This window comes from Leptinotarsa decemlineata, unplaced genomic scaffold (genome assembly GCF_025532065.1).
Source record: "Leptinotarsa decemlineata unplaced genomic scaffold, Ldec_3_MD MMD2_P_RNA_scaffold_11, whole genome shotgun sequence".
NCBI lineage: Eukaryota > Metazoa > Arthropoda > Insecta > Coleoptera > Chrysomelidae > Leptinotarsa > Leptinotarsa decemlineata.
This window is the reverse complement of record NW_027412525.1, coordinates 2,283,521-2,305,376: the sequence shown is the minus strand read 5'-3', so window position 1 is coordinate 2,305,376 and position 21,856 is coordinate 2,283,521. Positions and strand designations below refer to the sequence as shown.

The 21,856-nt window shown below is 34.2% G+C and overlaps 1 protein-coding gene across 4 annotated transcripts in view; it reads right to left on the bottom strand.

The window, feature by feature from the left end:
• LOC111513266 (cytochrome P450 6k1) overlaps window positions 1-21,083 on the bottom strand; it is a 30,680-nt gene extending 9,597 nt beyond the window's left edge. For 2 of the 4 annotated variants that reach the window (XM_074169355.1, XM_074169369.1), the window contains exons 1-2: window positions 20,958-21,083; window positions 9,283-10,141 (exon numbers count right to left, since the gene is read on the bottom strand). In XM_074169355.1, the coding sequence (XP_074025456.1) occupies window positions 9,283-10,141 (859 nt within the window). In that variant the 5' untranslated portion in view covers window positions 20,958-21,083. Of the gene's footprint in view, window positions 1-9,282; window positions 10,142-12,022; window positions 12,216-16,886; window positions 17,065-20,957 lie in introns of those variants that run through there. The other 2 variants (XM_074169363.1, XM_074169359.1) reach the window with 2 other exon arrangements.
• Window positions 21,084-21,856: the final 773 nt, after the last annotated feature.

Genomic DNA, 21,856 nt, shown 5'->3' with positions numbered 1-21,856 from the left:
CAGTAGGATGAGTAATATCATCAATAACTTGCATGAAGCCCATTTCAGAGGTAACTTCCCTCAATCGTTTGCTGTAGGTGGTGTTTGCTGAGAAATTTATATTGAAATCCCTCACAATCAGAACCAAGCAATTTATATCAGACAAAGAAGTGGCCCACTGTTCAAAAAAGTTCAAAAAATCAGCATCACTACTATTGGGCGAATGATATAAACAAACTAGATGGCTACACTTTTTATTATATAGTACTTTTAATTCTAATATCCAAAAATTTTTTGTTGAGATATGTTTATCTAAATTTAATATTTTTAAATCATGTCTTAGTTAAATTAATACCCCTCCTGTATGTCGACTTTCACTGTCAACTCTGGTAATTTGATATCCATCAATACAGATTTCGTTGTCCCCAATGTCATTAGTTAACCTCACTTCACTTAAGCACGCCGCTATGGGATGGTATTTGGTTATTGAGGCATGTATTTCATCATCATATTTGGGCAATAAGCTTTGCACATTCATAACCAATATTAGACCTGTATTTCCAACGATTTCTCGTTCTTCCGATAGTCTGTTCCAAAAAAAGAAACATCATTACATTTTTCTCGGTCGTTCATATTCTGTAATTCTGCCATCAGAGAAATATTGAAATTATCCTTATTTAGAGGTATTTCGCTGATGTTCTCTTTTTCATCCCTACGTTTGGAGTTTCAACCAATGTACAATTATGCGGCATTGTTTGTGATGATGTAATTTTTTTTGGAAATATATTATTTTTTGTTTTTCAACTGGAAGTTGTCCATAAATTAACATCTTTATGTATTTCATTAAACAGACTTTGCCAGAGTATTTCATCAGATAAAGTCTATTACCATAAAAAAATTTGCTGCTGAGTAATGAATTCACATTCAAGTATGTTATTGAGTTAGTGTTATTATTATTTATACACAGTTCAAAATGCAATTTTATATTGTGCTCATTTATAAAGTTATTAAGTACCTTTCTATTTTTCCACAATGGTACTGTCATCACAATAACGTTTGCATAAGTACTTAATTTTTTTTAGTATATCAATTGCAAATTCATTAACACTCACTCCTTTCAATATATTTAATAAGCCACCCATTACAATAACATGGTATTTTTTTCCATAGTCTTTAGTTAAGGTTATTGCATCTTCCACAATTTGATTCAATAATGCATTATGTTTTATAAAAAATGTTATTCTATATTCATTCTGACACATATTTCTCAGGATAGTAGACAAGTCTATTGCATTACTATCTCCAAGAATTAGGATGTCACTCTTCTGTACCATATCCTAAAAATTGGTACCATTGTTTTGTTTGCCCAGTTTACTCCCACTATGACTCATTATGTTGTGATTTTTGTTTAGGATCGCATTTAATTTTTTCTTTATCTGCCAAGACTTTTTCTATTTTTTTTTCTTTTGTTGGATTTCGTTTATAATTGCTTGTTGTTCCTCTATTAATTTATTCAATTCTCTTTCATTTTTTAAAGCCTCTTCTATGAAACTTTCATGTTCACATTTAAGTTTCTGAATGTGCTTGGTTTTTTGTTCTGTCTTTACTTCAAGATCTTGGATCCAATAAACTGGTCTCCTTTATATCCTGATTATTATCGTTTGTACAACATACAATCTTATTATCCCTCAAAAATTGTATATTTTTTCTGTTCCTTGATAGACAGCTTTTATGGTACACAGCAAAGCACACTGTGCATGTATAATGAATAAAAACTTTTTTACAACACTTGTATTTACAACTTCTTTCATTACTCAATGTGAAGCCTGAACAATGTTTGTAAGTGGTACAAGCTTTTCACAGAAGGTCGAGAATATGTGAATGACTTCGATCGCCCTGGACGCCCCAACACATCAACAACCGATGGAAATGTTGAGGTCCCGAAAAAAATTCTTGTGGAGAATCGTCGAATAAGTATTACAGAAGTTGCTGAGGATGTCGGCATATCGGTGGACTCATGGCATGCAATTTTTGGTAAATTTTGGGCACGAAGCGTGTGGTGGCGAAGTTTGTTTGAAAATTGCTGAGTTTTTACCAAAAAAAAACCGTCGCATGAGCATCGTCTAGGAGTTGTTGAATGACGTCAACGGCGATCGAACTTTGCTTAAAAGGGATTATTACATTAAACCAATCGTCCGAATGGAAGAGCCCAGGAGAACCAAGACCAAAAAAAGCACGCATGTTTGATCAAATGGCAAGGTTTGGCTCAATGTTCTTTTGGATTTCCGCGGCATAGTGCATCAGAAATTTTTGCCACATAGTTGTACGGTCAATGAGGAGTATTATTCCGAAGAAGTAATATGAAGAAAACGTCCGGTTTTGTGAATAAACAATTCATGGCTTTTGCATCACGATAATGCACCTCTTCACTCGTTATTACTTGTTCGTGATTTTTTGGTCAAAAACAACATTGTAATCATACCTCGGCCACCTTTTTCACCAAATTTGGCCCCCTGCGACTTTTTTCTGTTCCTAAGATTGAAGGAGCCCATGAAAGGACGGCGTTTTGTGACGATTGAGGAGATGAAAACAGGAATGATGAGGTAACTCAAGGACATATAAAAGGTGCATATCAGAACTGTATCGTGAATTGGAAAAAACGCTGGCGCAAGTGTATTATATCTGAGTGCGACTACTTTGAAGAGGAAAAAATAGAAATTGAGCGTTAAACACATTCACAAAAGCGTTTTTGTAAAACTGTTTAGTGAAAATCTGACAATAAAGTTTTTTGAATACGTTAGTTATGGATTTTCATTAAGAATCGGCCAATTTCATAATATATGTTTTTTAGAAAATATAATTCACCCTATTTTTGAATAGGTGGCGTACATTATGAGATGTACTTCAAATGAGCAAAACAGAGTAGGTACCAAAAAAAATTGAATATACATGCCGTTTATTTGAGCTGAACACACTATTGCTATCGCGGAAACAGTAAAAGCAAGAAGTTTGATTAAATTTGACCATGACCATGACCGTGACCATGACCATGAACATGACCATGTTCATATAATGTAAGTGCACGCGTGCATTGCCGGCGTCCCGACATAAACTTAAGTTTTAGTGTTTTACTGATGAAAAATATCAAATTTCAAATCAAAACGACAGTGAAAGTAACGCGAATGACTGTGAAAAGAAAAGAGTCAGTTTCGAGTTCTGAGTTTGTGAAATTTGAATAATACCTGACATTCATTCAGTGTATTGGGAATTAGACCTCTTTTATACACGTGCAGTTGTGCGGTTTGCAGTCGAACGGCATAAAACGCTCAAAAATTATCACATCTGGCGAGACAAATGGGTAGATATCACCCTTCCAGTGGCGTACTAACAGTGATTTCAACATAAAGTTTCAAAGGAAATTTAATTCCGCAAACAAGTGAAATTAGTATAGTTGAGTGAGAGTGCACTCGATCCACCTTAACCACCTTAACCATACTAAGGTGTTATATATTGGGTAACTTAGTGGACTGTTTTAATAGGTCTTTGAAAATTATCGAGTAGTTCGTTCTGTTCAGTGGTGCTAATGAATGAGAATTAACTAACAATAATAATGATATCAAAAAGAGAGAATTTAACGTGTCTGTGATTTCCTTACCTTGATTTTGGTCACAACGGCACTTGAGAAATCGGTGAATAGAGAGAGAGAGATAAGAAACTGCACTTTTCCAGTACAACTGCAGTTTTCTCGAGCACTTTCGGTTCTTTCTCCGGAATCGAACCTTTTGTCTATATGTTCTTCCTCTCGCGGCAGACAGAAAACCACAGTCTTCTCGCGATAAGAATATAAACATAAAAAATGAAAACAAAAACTCTACTTAATCAGACAAACACACTATACAGGGAGGTGGTGACGATATACTACGGTACCATAAAATCGCTCTTGTGTATTCATCAAATATCTGTGAAAGTGCTTCAAAATAAGAAAGATAAATCCCTAAACCCCTTACAAACTTGAATGTAAATCATTGACGAATTATATTGAAAAACTGTAACATCAAGCTTGAAACTAATTGTCCTTATTGGAGCGCTGAAGGTGTATCTACACATAATAAATAATTTGTTATCATGAATGATGCAGCTGTCCAGATTATTCTACAGGAAATGAATAAAAATAAGGAAGAACTAAAAAACGCCATTACAGCTAGCGAAACTAGATTGCTCTTCAAATTCGAATATCTGCGAAACAGACTTGAACTCCTTGAAAGGGAAAACAAAGAACTCAAAAGTGATGTTGAAATTCTTGAAAGAAATAATAAATATAACAATATAGTACTATTTGGGTCGAACAAAGAAATAAGGCAAATAACTCTTCGATACTCATTGAATGAGTTGAACAGACTGTTTGAGGTCAATGTCATTGAAAGTCATTTAATAACTTTTACTGCTTTGGAAATCAGAAGAACTCTCCTGTCAAAATTTAATTCCCTTCCTATTTGATAAAGAAGAAAATTCTCCAGAAAGTCAGAAACTTGAAAGGATCTAGCATAAGTCTAGCACATGACCTCACTCGAAATCAGCAAGAAGATTTGAAAATGTTAAGGAAACATCTTCATATAAATAAGGGAATTTCGGATCCCTGTTACATGAAAGGAAATAAGCTGGTTATAGGTATTTTCCAATTCTCTGTTGCTGATCTATTGGAATTGGAGGATAAGCAAACAAGAAAACCAATTAAATCAAACAGCGTTCCACCTACTCCAACTCAAGATCTTACCAGGTCCCCTTCTCCGATAAAAACTATCACTATATCAGCCACACCTAAGTCAACCGGCACAATCAAGAAAGCCTTAAAAAAAAGCTAACCGACCAGCAACGAAGGCTAGAACCCGGTCAACTCAGCACTGAATCATTTAACTTTATAAATTCAATTTCCTCTTCTTTTTAAAATCTATTTTACTCTACCGTGTTTAAATTATGTCCCGTAGTTTGAAATTTAGTCACCTCAACGTTAGATTTTTATTCACTGGGCTTGATGAATTGAAGGATTTTATTACAAGCAATGATATAGTTACTATTGGTATCTCAGAAACTTAGCTCAGTCCTAATATTTCTTCACAAGTGGTTAATATTGACAATTATATTATTGCCAGAGCTGAAAGAGACGGAAGAGTAGGAGTGTGCTTCTATATTAAAACTCAATACAATTTCGAGTATTTTTTTCTGAGATTAACCAATATTTTGAACATATCTGGATATCGGTGAGTAAATTTGAAACAAATACATATTCGGAGTTGTATACCGACCACCGAAAGCTAATGTATCACTTTCCATCGCCGTACTCGAAGATATGGTGTAAAATTTTTTAATGAACTGCGATTCCTTGAACTTGGCGGGAGATATGATCATTAACCTCTTAGCAATGAATAATTCTGTAGAATTCTAAACTTTCTTCAAAGTTATAATCTGTCTCAACGGATAGAAGTCCCTACAAGAATAACAGCTAATACTCACCCTTATCGATATCTTGGTAAGATCAGAAAAGGATGATATACAGTCAGTTGAAGTTTTAGATATTGATATCTCCGATCATCTTGCAATTACTTGTGAAATTATATCACTGAAAATAACATCAAAATACAAAACAGTTTACTACCGAGATTTCCGAAATTTCAACCAAGATTATTTTTTCAATGAGCTCCACCTCTTTGATTGGGATAGAATCTTTCACTTTGAAACAGTAGATGCAATGGTAGAGTTTTTCACCACAAACACATCAATTATTTTCAATGCCCATGCCCCAGTTAGGTCTATAAAAACAACAAAACCGCCCGCTCCATGGCTCACCTTCAACATCAAGGAAATGATTAAAATAAGAGATAAAGCTCTTGGAAAGTTCAAAGTAACCAAATCTCATAGAGACTGGACGAGCTATAAGGAACTCCGTAATTATACCACCGGAGCAATCCGACGTAAAAAAAGGCTATTTAGAATTTGTTTCGAGAAACGAAAATTCCAGTTTGATCTGGGGTACTCTAAGAAAACTTGAAATTTTGAAAAATAAACACAATCCTAATCTTTCCGCGGATTTATCAGATCTGAATGTAATAAACTCCCACTTCACAAATATTATTCTGCAAAATCTCATCATCATGAAACACTTATTGAAAGATATACTCAGTCAGACCTATAATGGACCTACTTTTAATTTTCGCAGAGTGACACCACTCCAGACTCAACAATACATCAGTGGTATGAAAAGTAACTGTGCTGGATCTGACAACATTTCTTTCATTATGTTAAAGTATATTGACTATTATCTTATCAACCACATCACACACATATTCAATTCCTCTATAGCAACAAATAATTTTCCTTCTGCATGGAAACATGCAATTGTACTCCCTGACTTCCATAAAATAATTGATCATTGCACAGTTCATCATTATGCCGATGACACTCAGTATATTATCAATTTCCTCCAAGTAACTGGCATGTGGCAATGGAAAAAATCAGCGATCTAAAAAAGTTACGGAATCTATCTATAGCCCATAACCTGAAAGTGAATTCTAAAAAATCTCAGCTGATACTTTTTGGCCCGAAACACAAAAGACGGGAATTCGCAAGAATTAAAATCCAACTTGGACAAGACTTACTACAAACAATTACAGGAAGCAAGAACTTGGGTTTATGGCTTGATGCTGATCTGAGATTTCACAAACATATAAATTCACTTTGTCGTAGCTCATACAGTATCTTACATCAACTCTATCAAAGTAGAGATATTATGACTTCCAAACTGAAGTTGAAACTTTGCGAAACCCTCATGTGGTCTAGATTAACATATTGCGATATAATCTACGGGCCTGCTTTGATACAAACTGATGTAAATCGCTTACAAAAAATACACAACAATTGCATTCGTCTTTCTTATGATGTGAGAAAATTCGACCATATATCCCCCAATTTCGAGGAGTCAGGTTGGTTACCGATTGCTAAAACCTGGCAGTTCCACCTACTCGTCAATACACATAAATTCCTCATTTACAAAAAGCCAAATTATATTTATGAAAGATATAAAACTTTCAAATCACAGAATAATTCGAGGACACGAAACCGTAACACTTTTATTATTCCAAAACACTCGACAGCCTGCTATTCTCGTAGTTTTATTTACAACTCTATTAAACAATATAATGCTCTGCCCAGTGAATTTAGACACTACTCCATATGTAATTTCAAGAAAAAGTTGAAAACATATCTGAAGTCTTTTGGGTAGATAATATATTCATGTTATGCCTTGCTCATATGATTTTCCCATTGTCTCACCTTTGTGTATGTTTTGCTATATATTTTACCTTATTTAAGCTAAATAGATTTTTGAAATTTACTTTGGAATTTATAACCTTTGTTTTTTCTCCAGTTTCACAAAGATTCATAAACTATTCACTTACCAATGTATACTAGGTAATTATTTTTATATTTCTATATAAAACATGCTTTCTCCCATCTCTATCATTGATTTTTGTATTTACTTTTTCTTCATAAACAATGTATGTCAATGATTAAAGCCCATCTATTATCATTATTATTCATTATTATTTTTTTTTGTCTCTCTCGCCCCTATTTCCAATGACAGAAAACCTTCCAATTCTATTTCATACTTTTTATAATCTCATATGAAACACTTTGTAATGCGACTCATTTTTTATGGACCTGTATTGTTATACATAGCTGAATTCGTTATTACAGTAGCTACAAAAATCAATTGAAAAAACTAGAGGTCCGTTTTTGAAAACATTATTAAGTTGTCGATAAAATCTAATGAACGGAGTGTCTGTCGCATTGTAAACTGGTTCATGTCAGACCATAAAAAATATGATACAGTGTTGAAATATCTTCTGCTTCTAGTTTTTGGTGGTTATTTCAAAAACAACCACTGATCTCGAATCATTTGTTGAGTTGGCAAAAGATCGCTGTCTACTACTAAATGCTACTAAATCGAATATCATCCTATTCGGATTAAAAAAGAATTGCTAGAAAACAAGTGAATCTCTTACAATCACGATTGATAATGTTCCTTTACAACTCACAAATGAATACAAAAATCTTGGAGTTATAATCGACTCTGACGTGCGGTTTGAGAAACATATAAACAAACAAATACAAGTGGCACATTCTTCGTTGAAACTTATTTATGGACACATACACGTACTCACGAAACAGACGAAAGCACTGTGATGCACTGGTTTTATCGCGCTTCAACTATTCGTATACTTTATATGGTCCATGTTTAACCAAATAGTATGCTCAGAAAATACAGAAAGTACAAAACTCGTGTCTACGGCTCATTCACGGAATTAGGAAATATCAAAAGAATATCCCATAAGTTACGGGATACGGGGTGGATCACAATGGAAAATAGACGATAATTAAATGCTGCTAATTTATATAACAAAATTATACAAACCAAAACGTCGCCTTATCTGTACAGAAAAATCACTTTTCGTACTGATGTTCACAATCTGATCATCAGATTTTAGGGTACTCTTACCCCACCTAGTTTTAAAACTGAATTTTTCAAGCGATGTTTCAGCTTTAATATATACCAAGTGATCAACCTGTTACCAAAAGAAATAAGAAGTTCAGAACTTTCTGTTTCATGGAAAAGATTCAAACTCCTTCTGTTCGAAAGCCAACTTCAAGTATAAACTGCCCAACCCTATACATTTTTCATCATTATGAGACCAGAATAAGTCCCAGTAACGAATGTCTTCCCTTAATAGATATTTGAACAATCCCAATGTTTTTTTATGTATTACTTTCTTTTTAGCTTTCTTAGCTTAGGTAGAATCTTTTTGAGGTTGAGTCGAAGAACAACTCAGTAGCACTTGTGCTGAGTTGAACTCGGCCTTTTGTTACATCAGCAACTAGCTGTGTAATTTATCTAAATATTTGTATGTAACTACAGCTGGGAAACAATAAAGACGGTTATTATTATTATTATATTCTCGATCTGAGAAGAAATTATTTTAGTTGCGTAAAAACATAATATTTTTTTTAGCTCAACCGATCTTGTTGATCTTTCCGGTTTCAAGATAGCAATAGAGGAATCAGCTAAAAAACGGCCTATATAAATTAGAAACGGGATGTGGTTATGGTCTTTCGATTTTTGACTAGATTCCTTGAATCCCGATTTCAAGAAACATGTTTCATCTTCATTATTAACTATAGAATCCGTTGCAAAATCTAATCGACAATACAAGATAGGAATAGCAAGATTATTTGAAGAGCTGTAAAACTTACCCTTATCTATATTCAATTCTGGAAAATTTAAATTTCCTAGTATATCAACGTAGTCACTTTTATTGACATTCCTATTTGTTCTCTCTCTCATCGATATAGAAACTGCTTCCGAAAAAATATCGCAATGAATCTTTTTCGCGAAGTCTAGGTGGAAAAGTGATACCCAGTTTGGCTTGAATAAGTACATTGTCTGCATAATCGAGTTCCTCAAACCCAGATTGAATACATCTTTTGCCATTTTATAGAAGATTGCTTCGTAATCATCAAAACATCTGGAGTTGATTCCAAGAAAACATTTTGCGGTAATATCTGTGAGATATTTTCCGACAACTTCTCTTACTTTCACTTCTTCTTGGTGTTCATCGAGGTATCGAACTAGATTTTGACTAATATCGCTGATGACAGGAAACATTCTTTTCATTTTTCCTGATGAGAAGTTTGGACTGAGTCTTACTCTATCGTTTTTCCATTCTGGCGATTTTTGGAAAAAAAGAACTTGAGACTGTATTTTGTTATGTGTTGGTAATGCTACGGCTCTGTCCATGAAATACGAAAAGTCCTTTATTGTAATATTTTTTATGAGCTCCGGAGATTTTATTACTAGAAAGGGTTCGTCGAAAACGAAAATGCCAAAGTATGGTTCATTTACAGAGTCGTACATATTTTTGAACCACTCTGTAAGGGTACATCGCAGCAACAATACATCTAGAAAATTTCCGAGGAATGGAAGCGGTTTTGGGTTGTATATTCTGCGTTTTTTCCAATAATTAAATTTTCTCGTACTGTATTTGTAGAGGAGGAACGATGCTATGGCAAATAAAATGAATACATCCAGAATCCATGAAGATGTTACTGCCATCTGAAAAACAAGTTAAGGTGGTTTATTTTTTATTCAAATTTGCTCAGTTGAATTTCTCAAACTCTAATATTTACATATTATATTTTTATGTTTGAAGTAAACTGTTGAAAATAATATGTTAGAATTTTCTAATTTTCATTGGTGTCTAGCTCTACATGATGTCTAGCACCAGCTTGACATATTCATGGAATGAACCTTTTTCCTGAAGTACGAAAAATCACTCACTAGTAGCGCTAGTAGTTCGCTAGGGACAAACACTGCCTAATCCTCATATAAACATATGGTAAAGTACAATTAAAAAATAATGTTTTTAACAGAAGAAAATGTTCCTGGAGCAAAACTAAAATTTTCGACTGTAAAGGATAACAATGTTGTAACATTAAAACGTTGGCTTGCATGCCGTAATTTAAAAGTAACTGGAAAAAAAGTGAATTAATAGACAGGTTAGTATACAGATTCTAGTAAATGAATAGCAGTAGATTCAAACTGTAATAAAAGAAATTTTAAATAATTATGAATTTCAGACTTATTTCCGAGTGAAATATGAATCAAATATAGATGGTAATGAAATAAATTTAATGAAATATAATGAATATAATTTAATAAACTATTGAGGTTATATCTCATGCTAATCAATGGTAATTACCTATGAAAAATTCACTATTCATTTCATGTTTAGAGCATACATATGAATATTTATTTATTTTTTGCACTGTTGAAACCAACCTCCTCGAAGCATGTATCCATTTCTTACATTTGACCTTATTTTTATGAGGTTTTATAAATGGTATAAAAAAAAAAACGTTTTTTCCGGATATCGATTATCCGACGTACAATTCGCAAAACAGCAATGCTTTGTTAGCATTATACTATCACAAAATAATTTTCTATATCTGATTTATATTTTTGAATAATAAATTAATATTACGTAAATAACACTGTTTTACATGTGAATAGTTTATTGTTTGTCTCTACTACTAGTGCTGCCTCTCGTGACACGTTTGCTGTACTATTTTCAGGCTCATTCAAGAACCTGAAATTTGATAATTCCAGAGACGGTTTAACGTACTGCCGATACAAACAGTTGTAATTAATTTGAAGGATATCAATAGAAGATTCATGAAAATAAAAGTTTATGTTTCGGAATTTTACGGAATTTAACGGAATCTTGAAGTCAATATTGACTTTTATATTTATGGTATAACCGACACTGTGAATTGTATCAATAATGTTGTTCAAATCTGTGATTAGCAGTGAGAAAATTAGAAACACACCTGAATTTATCAATTCATCACGTTCAAATAACAACGAACAACTTATTTTTTTTCAGTTTATTTAAATGATCTACCAATATATTCAACTATAGTCAATTTTTTGAAAGCGACAGTAATAAAATACTCAAAACCAATAACCCTAATGGCACGCCAACTTTTCAGACTGCAATAAATAAACATCTCATTTTTGTTGAGTTTTTCCCAAATATGACGCTGGAAATATAAATATCCCTAAAAGTTTTTCTGTACACATAATGAATTTTCATTACTGCACCGCTTCCAAAAATAAGTATTAGTTAAGCATCTGACAAATTCAAATTTTCATTTTTCTCAAACCATTTGGCAAATTTTCAAAATTTTAAAACAACTCCAATGAAAAATTGAAATAATTAAACGTTTATTGATCTTCTAGAACTGACGAATCGGTTCTTTTCTGAAAATTCTTAACTTTATGATCCAGTATGATAGTAGTGTCGAATTAATACGTTTTGTTATCTTTCAATAAAACCTGAAAGATTCTGGATTATCAAGATGAACTATTTTCTCAATATTTTCAACTTCTACTCCAAAATAGTAAAAAGCTTTTTTTGACGAATGTTCAACTCACCGGTTTGGAGTCAACAGGAGATATTAATAACTACCTATTTTCTCGAAGATAAGCCTGGCCTAATATTTGGGGATAGAGAGCATATCGAAGAAAAAAGAGTAATTTTCGTATTTTCGTATATTCGATTGTTTGTGGTATATTTGTTGTATGTTCAAAATCAATGAGACTGATCGTAGTCTGTACACGGAAGATATTCAACACAAACTATTATGGAAGCAATATAATCCAGAATAATGATTCATTAGGTTGTTTCGAAAGTTTTGTACGTTTTAATGATATGTGTTTTTGTGGCTCCATATCTCAATAGATATGTATTCTACAGTGTCATAGCATAAACTGTTCGTTAGAGAATTTTCTACATTGATGCTGTTTTTTGCCACTTTTAAGCTTATTATTATATGATATCGTTAAGCAACTTTTGGCCAATTTTTCTCAACGAATTCAAATTGAACCATAGCGCTGACGAAACAGCCCGAAAAATTAACCAGGCATTTGGCTATGATAGTGTTAATGAACGTACTATTCGACGCTGGTTTGCGAAATTTCGTTTCGGATATTTTAGCCTCAAAGATGAGCCCCGAAGTGGCCGACCTAAAGTAATACAGGACGAGAATTTGAGGACCCTGGCGGAGACTGACCCATCACAAACGGTACGTGGAATAACAAAAGAAGAACAGCTCCCATGCGGTTTTTGACGGTTTGGAACATATATTGGAAAGGTCGAAGAGCTCGAAAAGTGGGTGCCCAATGATTTAAACGTTTGACAGAAATTGTCTCGTTTCGAGGGATCTTTTTTGTTTTTATGCAAGCAAAACCATCCTTTTCTGAATCGGATTATCAAATATGATGAAAAGCGTATCCTCTACGACAACAGGTCAGCGGCTGGTGTGATTCACTATTAATTTCTGCAACTGGGCCAAACCATCACAGTAGAAATTATATTGTGAGAAAATCGACGAAATCTATCAAAAATTGCGTCAGCAGCCGACACTAGTTAACAGAAGAGGTCCGATCTGCCTCAACCACCAAACCCCCCAGACCTTCAGTAACAAACTAAAATATGAATAATTTTGGTCCGTTTTTCTGTGAATAAGAGCTAATCTTGAGAACGGCAAAACATATTCGAAAGCGGTTGTGTTGTGATGAGCTCCACTTCATTTTTTTAAATTTATTTCAATCAGGTAATGAAAAAAGTAATGTCAATTAATTGATCATGTGAAACATTTGTTGGGCAATATAGGTACTATGAAAATTATGGTAATAGGTAAACAAATAAGGACGTCAACTGGGAACTTCAAGTGAGGCGATGTTTTGATTCAAGTCAGCCTGTGAATGTAAGGAACCGATCACATCATATTATAATATTTTCAAACAGAAAAAATCTTCTATTGGATTTTTACCTATATTCGCACAAAAAAAAGTTTCTAGCAATGAACTCAAAGTTTCTATCATTCTGTTGATAGTAAATGTAGATAAAAAATTTTCTTGGGTGGTGGACTGTTCATCGAGATGAATTTAAGATATTACCACCGATAACACGAAAATTGTTTCCGTTCCACCAGGCAGTGTTCCTAGCGAACAATTATTCAGTAGCGCAGGTTTGATTTACGAACCTCTGCGTAACCGATTTGAATCAGAAAAGGCGGCAATATTACTCTTTATTAAGTATAATGCTCCTTTTTCTACTTCACTTACTAATATGAATATTGGTAAGTGAAGTTTGAACTAATTTTTATTAATTAAAATGTTGATAATTACTGTATCTTTTTTTACAAACTATATTTATATAAGATCTTAAACATCCGCAATCACATCCGCGGATGTGAAAAAATGAACATCCCGCAACATCCCTAGCTGGAACCATCAAAACCCACTAGTACGTCATCAACGTATCTAAACAAAAACACAATATATATTTGAGAAAGGGAGTTATTGAGGATGAAGGTATTTTCTAGTGTGTCAATGAAAATGTCTGTCAGAATGGGTCTTAATGGTGAGCCCATAGGGAGACCTGAGTTTTGTAGGTGAAAATTATTATTATATTTGAAAACATTTTGTTTCAGACATGTATTCAAGACATTGCAAAATTCGTTAGTTATATATGGGTTTATATTACAATTATCTAATATGTCTCTCACAATGGGAAAGCTTCCATAGATGTATGGATTGATCAAGCTCCACAAAGAAGGACATCCAGCCAGACCCGTACAGTCAGTAAAAGCCAAATGGAATAAATTCATTATTTCGGTTACTGCGTACATATTTAAAAAAATCCTAAAAAACATCAAATGTAAATTGACATTCTTCAGTGTAAAAATGCCACTCCTACCTGAATTACATTTTAGTTTTTGAGTGAATTTTATTGAATTTCGGTAACCACATGATTTGAATTTATTTCATCTTACTTTTTGCAAGAAACTTGAAAGGGATAACATTTTTGAATAGAGAATGAAGTTACTTTTCAAACGATATATCACAAACCTTTACTTCTCAGTTAAAAAATTGGGGGTTGTACCTGTCATTCGACGAGGTTTGAAGGTAGGCGTAGCATTTTTCCGTTGAAGTATATCAAATTTGACGTGTTTCTAAATTTTGTTAAAATATGTACCGTAACCGAAATAATGAATTTATTTCATTTGGCTTTTACACACTGTATATAGATGTCCCAACCAGTGAGTTGTTAAAATTTTTGAATTCAAAATTCAGAGACCTAACAAAATATACTCCTTCCAACACAGTTCTGAATTCAGTAGACCCAACTAACAAATTATCACCGTACGGGCTTACCATTAAGTCCCATCACGTTGGTTCACTCCTGTTGTTCTATTATATATATATATATATATATATATATATATATATATATATATATATATATATATATAATAGAACAACACTAAGTTGAGATGTATCATAAAACACCCAATGGAATAGAAAAATTGACTTTTATTTGATTTCAATTGAAGATATATTAGAATATAAATTTATGAATTTCACAATACGAAATACTTAGAAATTTGACAAAGCATTGGAAAGGTTTTGGATATTTCGTTGATCCAAATGCAACATGTAGGAATATATTTCACTCAAATGGTTGATATTAGTTTTTTTTTTCGAAACATGAAGGTGATTGTGATTTGTAATAGTTATGTTTAGTTGCTAGTATTTTGGTAGAACTGAAGTCCATACAACGACCTTCTTTATTTACGTGATTACATCTTTCTGGTCTCAATCTACAATCACTTTTATAAGATGTTATTCCATCGTTCAATAATCTAATAACCTCTCACAATCACCTTCATGCTTTAATAGAAACTATGAAACTGGTTTTTGAGTTGCCTTAACTGATTAGATTGGCACCACTGTTAAACTTTTGACCTTGATGTTGAAAACAAGCATCCATCAACTTCAATATTCGAATATTCTCGTTATTCTGTTACTGCGTCGTATTAAATTTCAACATTAATAACTTATTTTGAATATTGATTGAATGTTTCGAGAGTGTTTTATAATGATATTATTTACTGATTCTTGAAAAATGAACACTAATGTGAAAGATTGTAATGCCAACTTTACCAAATTTTTTGTTGTAGACCCACATGTGACCCATTGTACATCCTCCCGAGGAGTTGTCCTCCTAGGACATCGTCCATCCTGTCCTTGTCATGAAGGTGGACAGGTCACTAGGAGACATCTCCTTTATATTGGCAGGTGTAGGTCAAGACTCGCCGAACACACACTCTCTTTGCCAACTTTGAGGTGTCTCACGGTGGCTTCCGCGAAGGTTTTGGAAGGTGCAGCGACTTCACTGTCGTTGCGCGGCTTCTTCAACCTTCTTGGGGTTTCCTCCGTGGAGCTTTACTATTATATTATTATTTTTATTATTGAAGGCCGAGCTCTTGGCGCTCGCCACAGGAAGTGCCCTTGCTGTTGGAGGTGGAATGGGCGAGGAGAGGGGTCAACTTATAATTACTGCCACTCCTGTCTCTTTCGCTCTCTTTCTCCTTTTGGCCTCGGCGCCGCAAATGCGCTTATGCTATGACCTTTGTATTACAACACGAGGTGATCTGCTATGTCCAGCCTCATTCCAAGCGGTAGATTGATGTATAGTTTCTTTCATTCATGTGTGTTCCCACGAGTAGCAAGGGAAGAGTTGGTCACCTCTGACAGAGCCTCGCATTACCAGAGGTAGGTTTACTACGATGAGGTTTCGCCCAGTTTCCCAAGATGATCGTCCGTAATCGCATATCACCCTGCGGCCATTCAGCTTTCAGCACGATTCCTTACACTTTAGCTTGGGTAGGCTGGTCCACGGTGGCATGTTTTGCAAAGGCTTTTGGGGAGTTTTAGTTCTCCTCACCCTACTTATTTCTGCCACTGACCAGGAGTCCGGCGACCCCGTCCGTAAGGAGGCCACATTGGCTTCCCGGACAGGGCCTCAAGTCCCCTGGCCGTTCCCTATCCGCCACCTGGGGACGCGTCCGATAGGTATCCCAACCCAAGGGTTGTTGTACATATATTTGATGATTTTTTCACCATTTGCATACAACCTCGTGGACAATGTAAGTAGTTTTGTAAAAACACATAATCTTACTCCTGTAGTTTCTTGATGATGACAATAAAAAGTGTCGAAATATTGGAATCAATGTCCTAAGAGTATTTTTTCGCTTGCTGCATACCCCAATAGTTCAGTAATTTTGTTTCTAACTAGTCAGCAGAGACTACCCATCTATTCTATGGAAATTAATAAATCTATTAAAAATTCGAAATGGATAAATAAAATGGACGCGGCTAGTGAACACGCTACGTTAACTGCAGAGCCTAATAAATTGAAGAGAAACGAATTGATTGATATTATTCTCACCTTCAAGCTGCCAATGACTGTAAGCAATGGACCATTGAATGATCATGTGAAAAAACTAAGTGAAAATGAAGTACAGACAATATGTGATAAGAACTTGAATACGATGTGAAGTCGACTCAAGTTACCAGAATAGTTTGAAGAAGGAACTTGAAACTTTGTCAAAGTTGACCTATCACCTCGAGAAAAGGACCCAAGAGCAAGAGGACCTGATTATGCTACTGAAACAGAATCTGAACTAGAATCTTCATGCATCACTTCAGTCGCAATATGTCACGAACGATACAAACACTACAAATTCCATTCATCAATCTGGTGAAAAAGTGGAACAGGAAAAAATTTAAATCTCGCGTGAAACCACAAAAACAAACACAAACGCATTATCAGAACCTGAGGTAGACAAAAACCGGACCACAAATACAAACAAAATTCCTCAACGGAATTTCCCCAACAAAAACTACCAAAATAAAAATAAATATAAACCCATTAATGGAAGAAACGAGAAATCAGTTATCAAAACTGTATCGCGCATGGGACATGTCCATATATCTCGTATTGAAATTGGAATGAGTTCTGAAAACTTGAGAGGTTACTTGAAGACAACTTCTCCGGATATACATTTTGTTTGCGAACCATTGAATGAAAACGAACGTACCTGTACCGTCAAAGTATCTTTCCCATTGGACCAATTGGACGCCGCTTACAATCCAGCCATTTGGCCACAAGGATCTGTTGTAAGACGCTTCGAATTCAAACAAAATTTTCACAAAACTCCTCCCAGCATCGAGGGACAATAGAAGAAAAGAAAAAAGATTTATTTTTCAGCAATTTTAAAAATTTGGCCCGAATTCGGTGAGTGTGTTTCACGTCAATGTTCAGAGTATTTTCAATAATATTGGTATATTGAATTATTTCACATTTGATTCACCAATTCGACGTAATAGGTGTTTCAGAACATTGGCTGAGGGGGAGAAATAGGCAGAGTATGTCTGGATGGATATGTTCTTGCTATTCAATTTTGTAGAGAAAACAGGGTCCATGGTAGCACAGCATTATTTGTGAAAAAATACCTTGATTTCAATTACACAAATTTAACTTCATTCAACAGCGAAATCATTTCGGAATTCTGTGGTATCGAGTTGTTTGAACCGAAAGTAACAATCATTGTTGTCTATAAATCAGGCAAGGGCGACGTCGACTTGTTTTTTGTAAATTTTGAAAATCTACTGACTACCATTGTCAAAGCTTAAACTGATATAATCATAATGGGTGATTTCAATATCAACTTCAAAATTAACTCCAATATCCTGAGTGAATTTCAAACTTTATTATCTTCTTTTGGATTAAAAATTAAAAATCATCATAAATGAGGATACAAGAATCATAGCCGCTTCTAATCAGATAGATAATATCTTAACAAACCTTGAGGACCAATCTATCGGCACAGGTGTTTTTGAACCCTGCATAGCGGCTCATAAAGCTTCATATATTATAATTCATAAAAATTTCAAAACCAGCCAAAACTGTTCATATACAAGGAGAATCACACAAATAGGTTTGAGAAAACTCAAAGAGTCACTCTCAGAACTAAAGTGGGAAACTTTTCGGCAAAGTCAAGAGGTTAATGTATATCTTACATAACTGAATTCTATGCTACTCAAATTTGCAAGTAATTTCCTCTAAGAAGAGTTGCAGCTCATAAACAAACATCCCTCCTGTGTTGGTTTGACGATTCTCTTAAATTTTTCAAAGAGTCAATAAAGAGTATCAAAGTTATTACAGATAGCAGTAAAGACCCTTCCAATATAAATGTGTACAAAAAACTCAAAAAAGAATATCATCAACGGATAACACTGAGTAAAAAACGGGCATACGATGAATTTATTATCTCTTCTGAAAATAGATCATCCGCATGTTGGCGGATAATAAATTATGATCGTAACAAAACAAAGGCTGTTGCAAAAACACCCCACATATCTCCCGAGGACTTCAACAATTTTTTTTTGATAATATTGCAGATACCATCATTAAATCTTTACCACAGATGGACATAGATGATTTAATTAATTTCAAAAAATGTCCAGTACCTTGTAGCTCCTTGATTCTCGGTTCCGTCACCGAAAAATATATTTTGAACGCGATTGTTTGAAACCTTCAAACTGTTTAGATGCCAAAATTTGAACGCTCGTATCATCAGGGAAACTCTACATATTATAATTTCGCCATTTACAGGACTGGTCAACCTCATATTTGAGGTTTTCAAAAATGCGAAAGTAATTCCAGTTTTCAAGAAGGGGGACCAATGTTCCCTGGACAATTATAGGCCATATCTATCATCTCTATTTTTTCCAAAGTCGTTGAAATAATAATGAAGAAGCGTCTGTATGATTACTACGAGAGCAACAACTTCTTTTCTCAGTCAATATGGGTTTCGCAAAAATCGTTCTACTTCTCTATAGCTGTCTTTGATGTTGCTGTATCTATTGTTGAAGGATTCGAGAAGGGTGTGCACACTGCCATAACGCTTTTTGACTTGTCTAAGGCTTTTGATTGTGTATCACACAGTATACTTCTTAAAAAATTGTATTATTTGGAGTTAGAGGGGTATCTCTGTCACTCATAGAATCATACTTTTCAAATAGGTATCAGGCGGTTTAGTGTAATGGTGTTACATCAAATTTTGAACTTGTGGAGCACGGTGTTCTATAAGGTTCAATACTTGGGCCCCTGCTCTTTGTTATTTTTGTTAATGACATATGTAATTTCATGTCCTCCTATAAGTCCATTCTCTATGCAGATGACACAACTTGAATATATAGCGATCAATCATCATCTAACATTCCACAAGTAATGGAAGAAGTTGAAAATTGAGCCAACACTTGGTTTCTAGCAAATACATTGAAGTTGAATAGTGACAAAACTCAAAATCTTGAGTTCACCACTGTAGGTTCAGCTAACAAAAATGTAAAATTACTTGGCATTACTCTCGACAGTACTTTATCTTGGCATCAACATACAGATCTTCTGGCAAATAAACTTGCTAGTTCAATATTTATCATTCGTCAACTGCAAAACATCACAAGCGGTGAGATTCTAAAAATGACTTACTTTGCATTATTCCACTCACACATCAGCTACGGTGTTGTTCTTTGGTTCGATGAGAATTTTCAAACTACAGAAAAAAACTGTAAGAATACTGGCAAGTGCAGGTTTCTTGGAGCACTGTAGACCATTATTAAAAAAATTACGTATCATGCCGTTGCCAACATTATATATTTATCAGACACTACTGGAAATCAGAAAAAATGCTCATTTGCTAGAGTCTGACATACATCAAACTTCGCTAAAAATGCGGACAAGGTGAAAATATGCCGTTATCGTTTGACCAGATCAAAAATGAACTCTGTTGATTAGAATCTTTTCAACTCTCTGCCAAATAACTTTAAAGAGCTTAGTATCACTAAATTCAAAAGAGCCATCAAGTAAATGCTACTCAACCAATGTTTTTACTCAGTCTAGGAATACTACGTCAGCTATGTCTAATCGAGATGAAACACCGGTATCGATTATACTGTAGTAGTTTGTAAATACCCCTATTATCATAGGTGAATATTTATTTGTTTATATTTGTACGTAAGCAACACCTGCGTTGTTTAATATTTTTATATTTTTACAATTCACTACTTTGTTTTATATGTTTACTTAAGAAAGCCTATACTCTTGACTTGCTACAAACAACGCTAAACGAGCAACTCGATTCATGTAGGTCTCCACTCTTGAATTATAAGTTCGACAAGTCTGGCACCCCTGGTCATTTAATTACCTTCCCATCCAGCTTACCTACAAACTCCCTATATACCCCGGTTTTCAGATTTCAAATGTATTAATGAGTTTTTATACATGATAATGCTATCGTGAAACTAAAATAACTAGTGAAAAATAGACAAAAGTGTTTTCATTCATTTCATTAAAGTCAGGAGATATTTTTTTAGTTGATTGAGAGATCGCTATGCAAAAATCAATGAAAATATTTCTGATCACACATACATACAACAATAATTCTTGATTACTCACGATTTTCGAATCTTCTTTCAAAATTATTCTTAATGAATTTCTAATGGAACTCTAGAAAGACGATTTTCTTTGATTCAACTCAATTTCATTGAAGTTTGATATTTAAAGAAAACTTATTTTCAGAAACATAACTAATTTATAGTAACAAGAAGTAATATCGCCTAGAAACAAGAAATATCAATTATTTTCATTCTACTCTAATTAATTTTTTGTTAACATTAAACATTAAAAAATATGTTTATTGTGTTCATTAGCTGAAACACATTTGAATTTCTATAGTATGTATTACTACTTTAGTTAAGTGGCTTGAGATTAAATTCGTTATATTCATTATAGTGGTTTGAACGCCAATGCATATAATATTTTAAGAACAAAACATAATGACAACACCAAAAGTGAAGGAAGAAAATTAGTGTGTCTATTACGGAAAAAATAAATGAAAGTCGATCTGAGGTACGAGGAATTAATGTATTTGTCATCCATGTATTCAAATTGTTGGTTGACTATGATTTTCACTATTGCCACATAGAATGTGAGATATATTCATGCAATTATGTGTAGAATATGGCATCGTTCAAATATCAGCTACAATTTCTTTGGGTGGAGCGCATCCGAAACTTCCAATTTTCCATGAGTATGGCGCATAAATCAGGCTGAATTTCACCGATGACATGGGCTTTGTTGGTTTTGAGGACCGCTGTGGTTTGTTGCTCATTCGCATACACCCGCGACTTGAGAAAACCACCAAAGAAAAAGTCCAACGGGGTCAGATCGCACGATCTCGGTGGCCAGTTCACATCATCTCCACGTAAGATGACCATCCCCTCAAATCGCTCCTGCAAAATTTCCAATGTGGCATGAGCTTTGTGGCACGTAGTGTCGTCCTGTTGAAACCACAT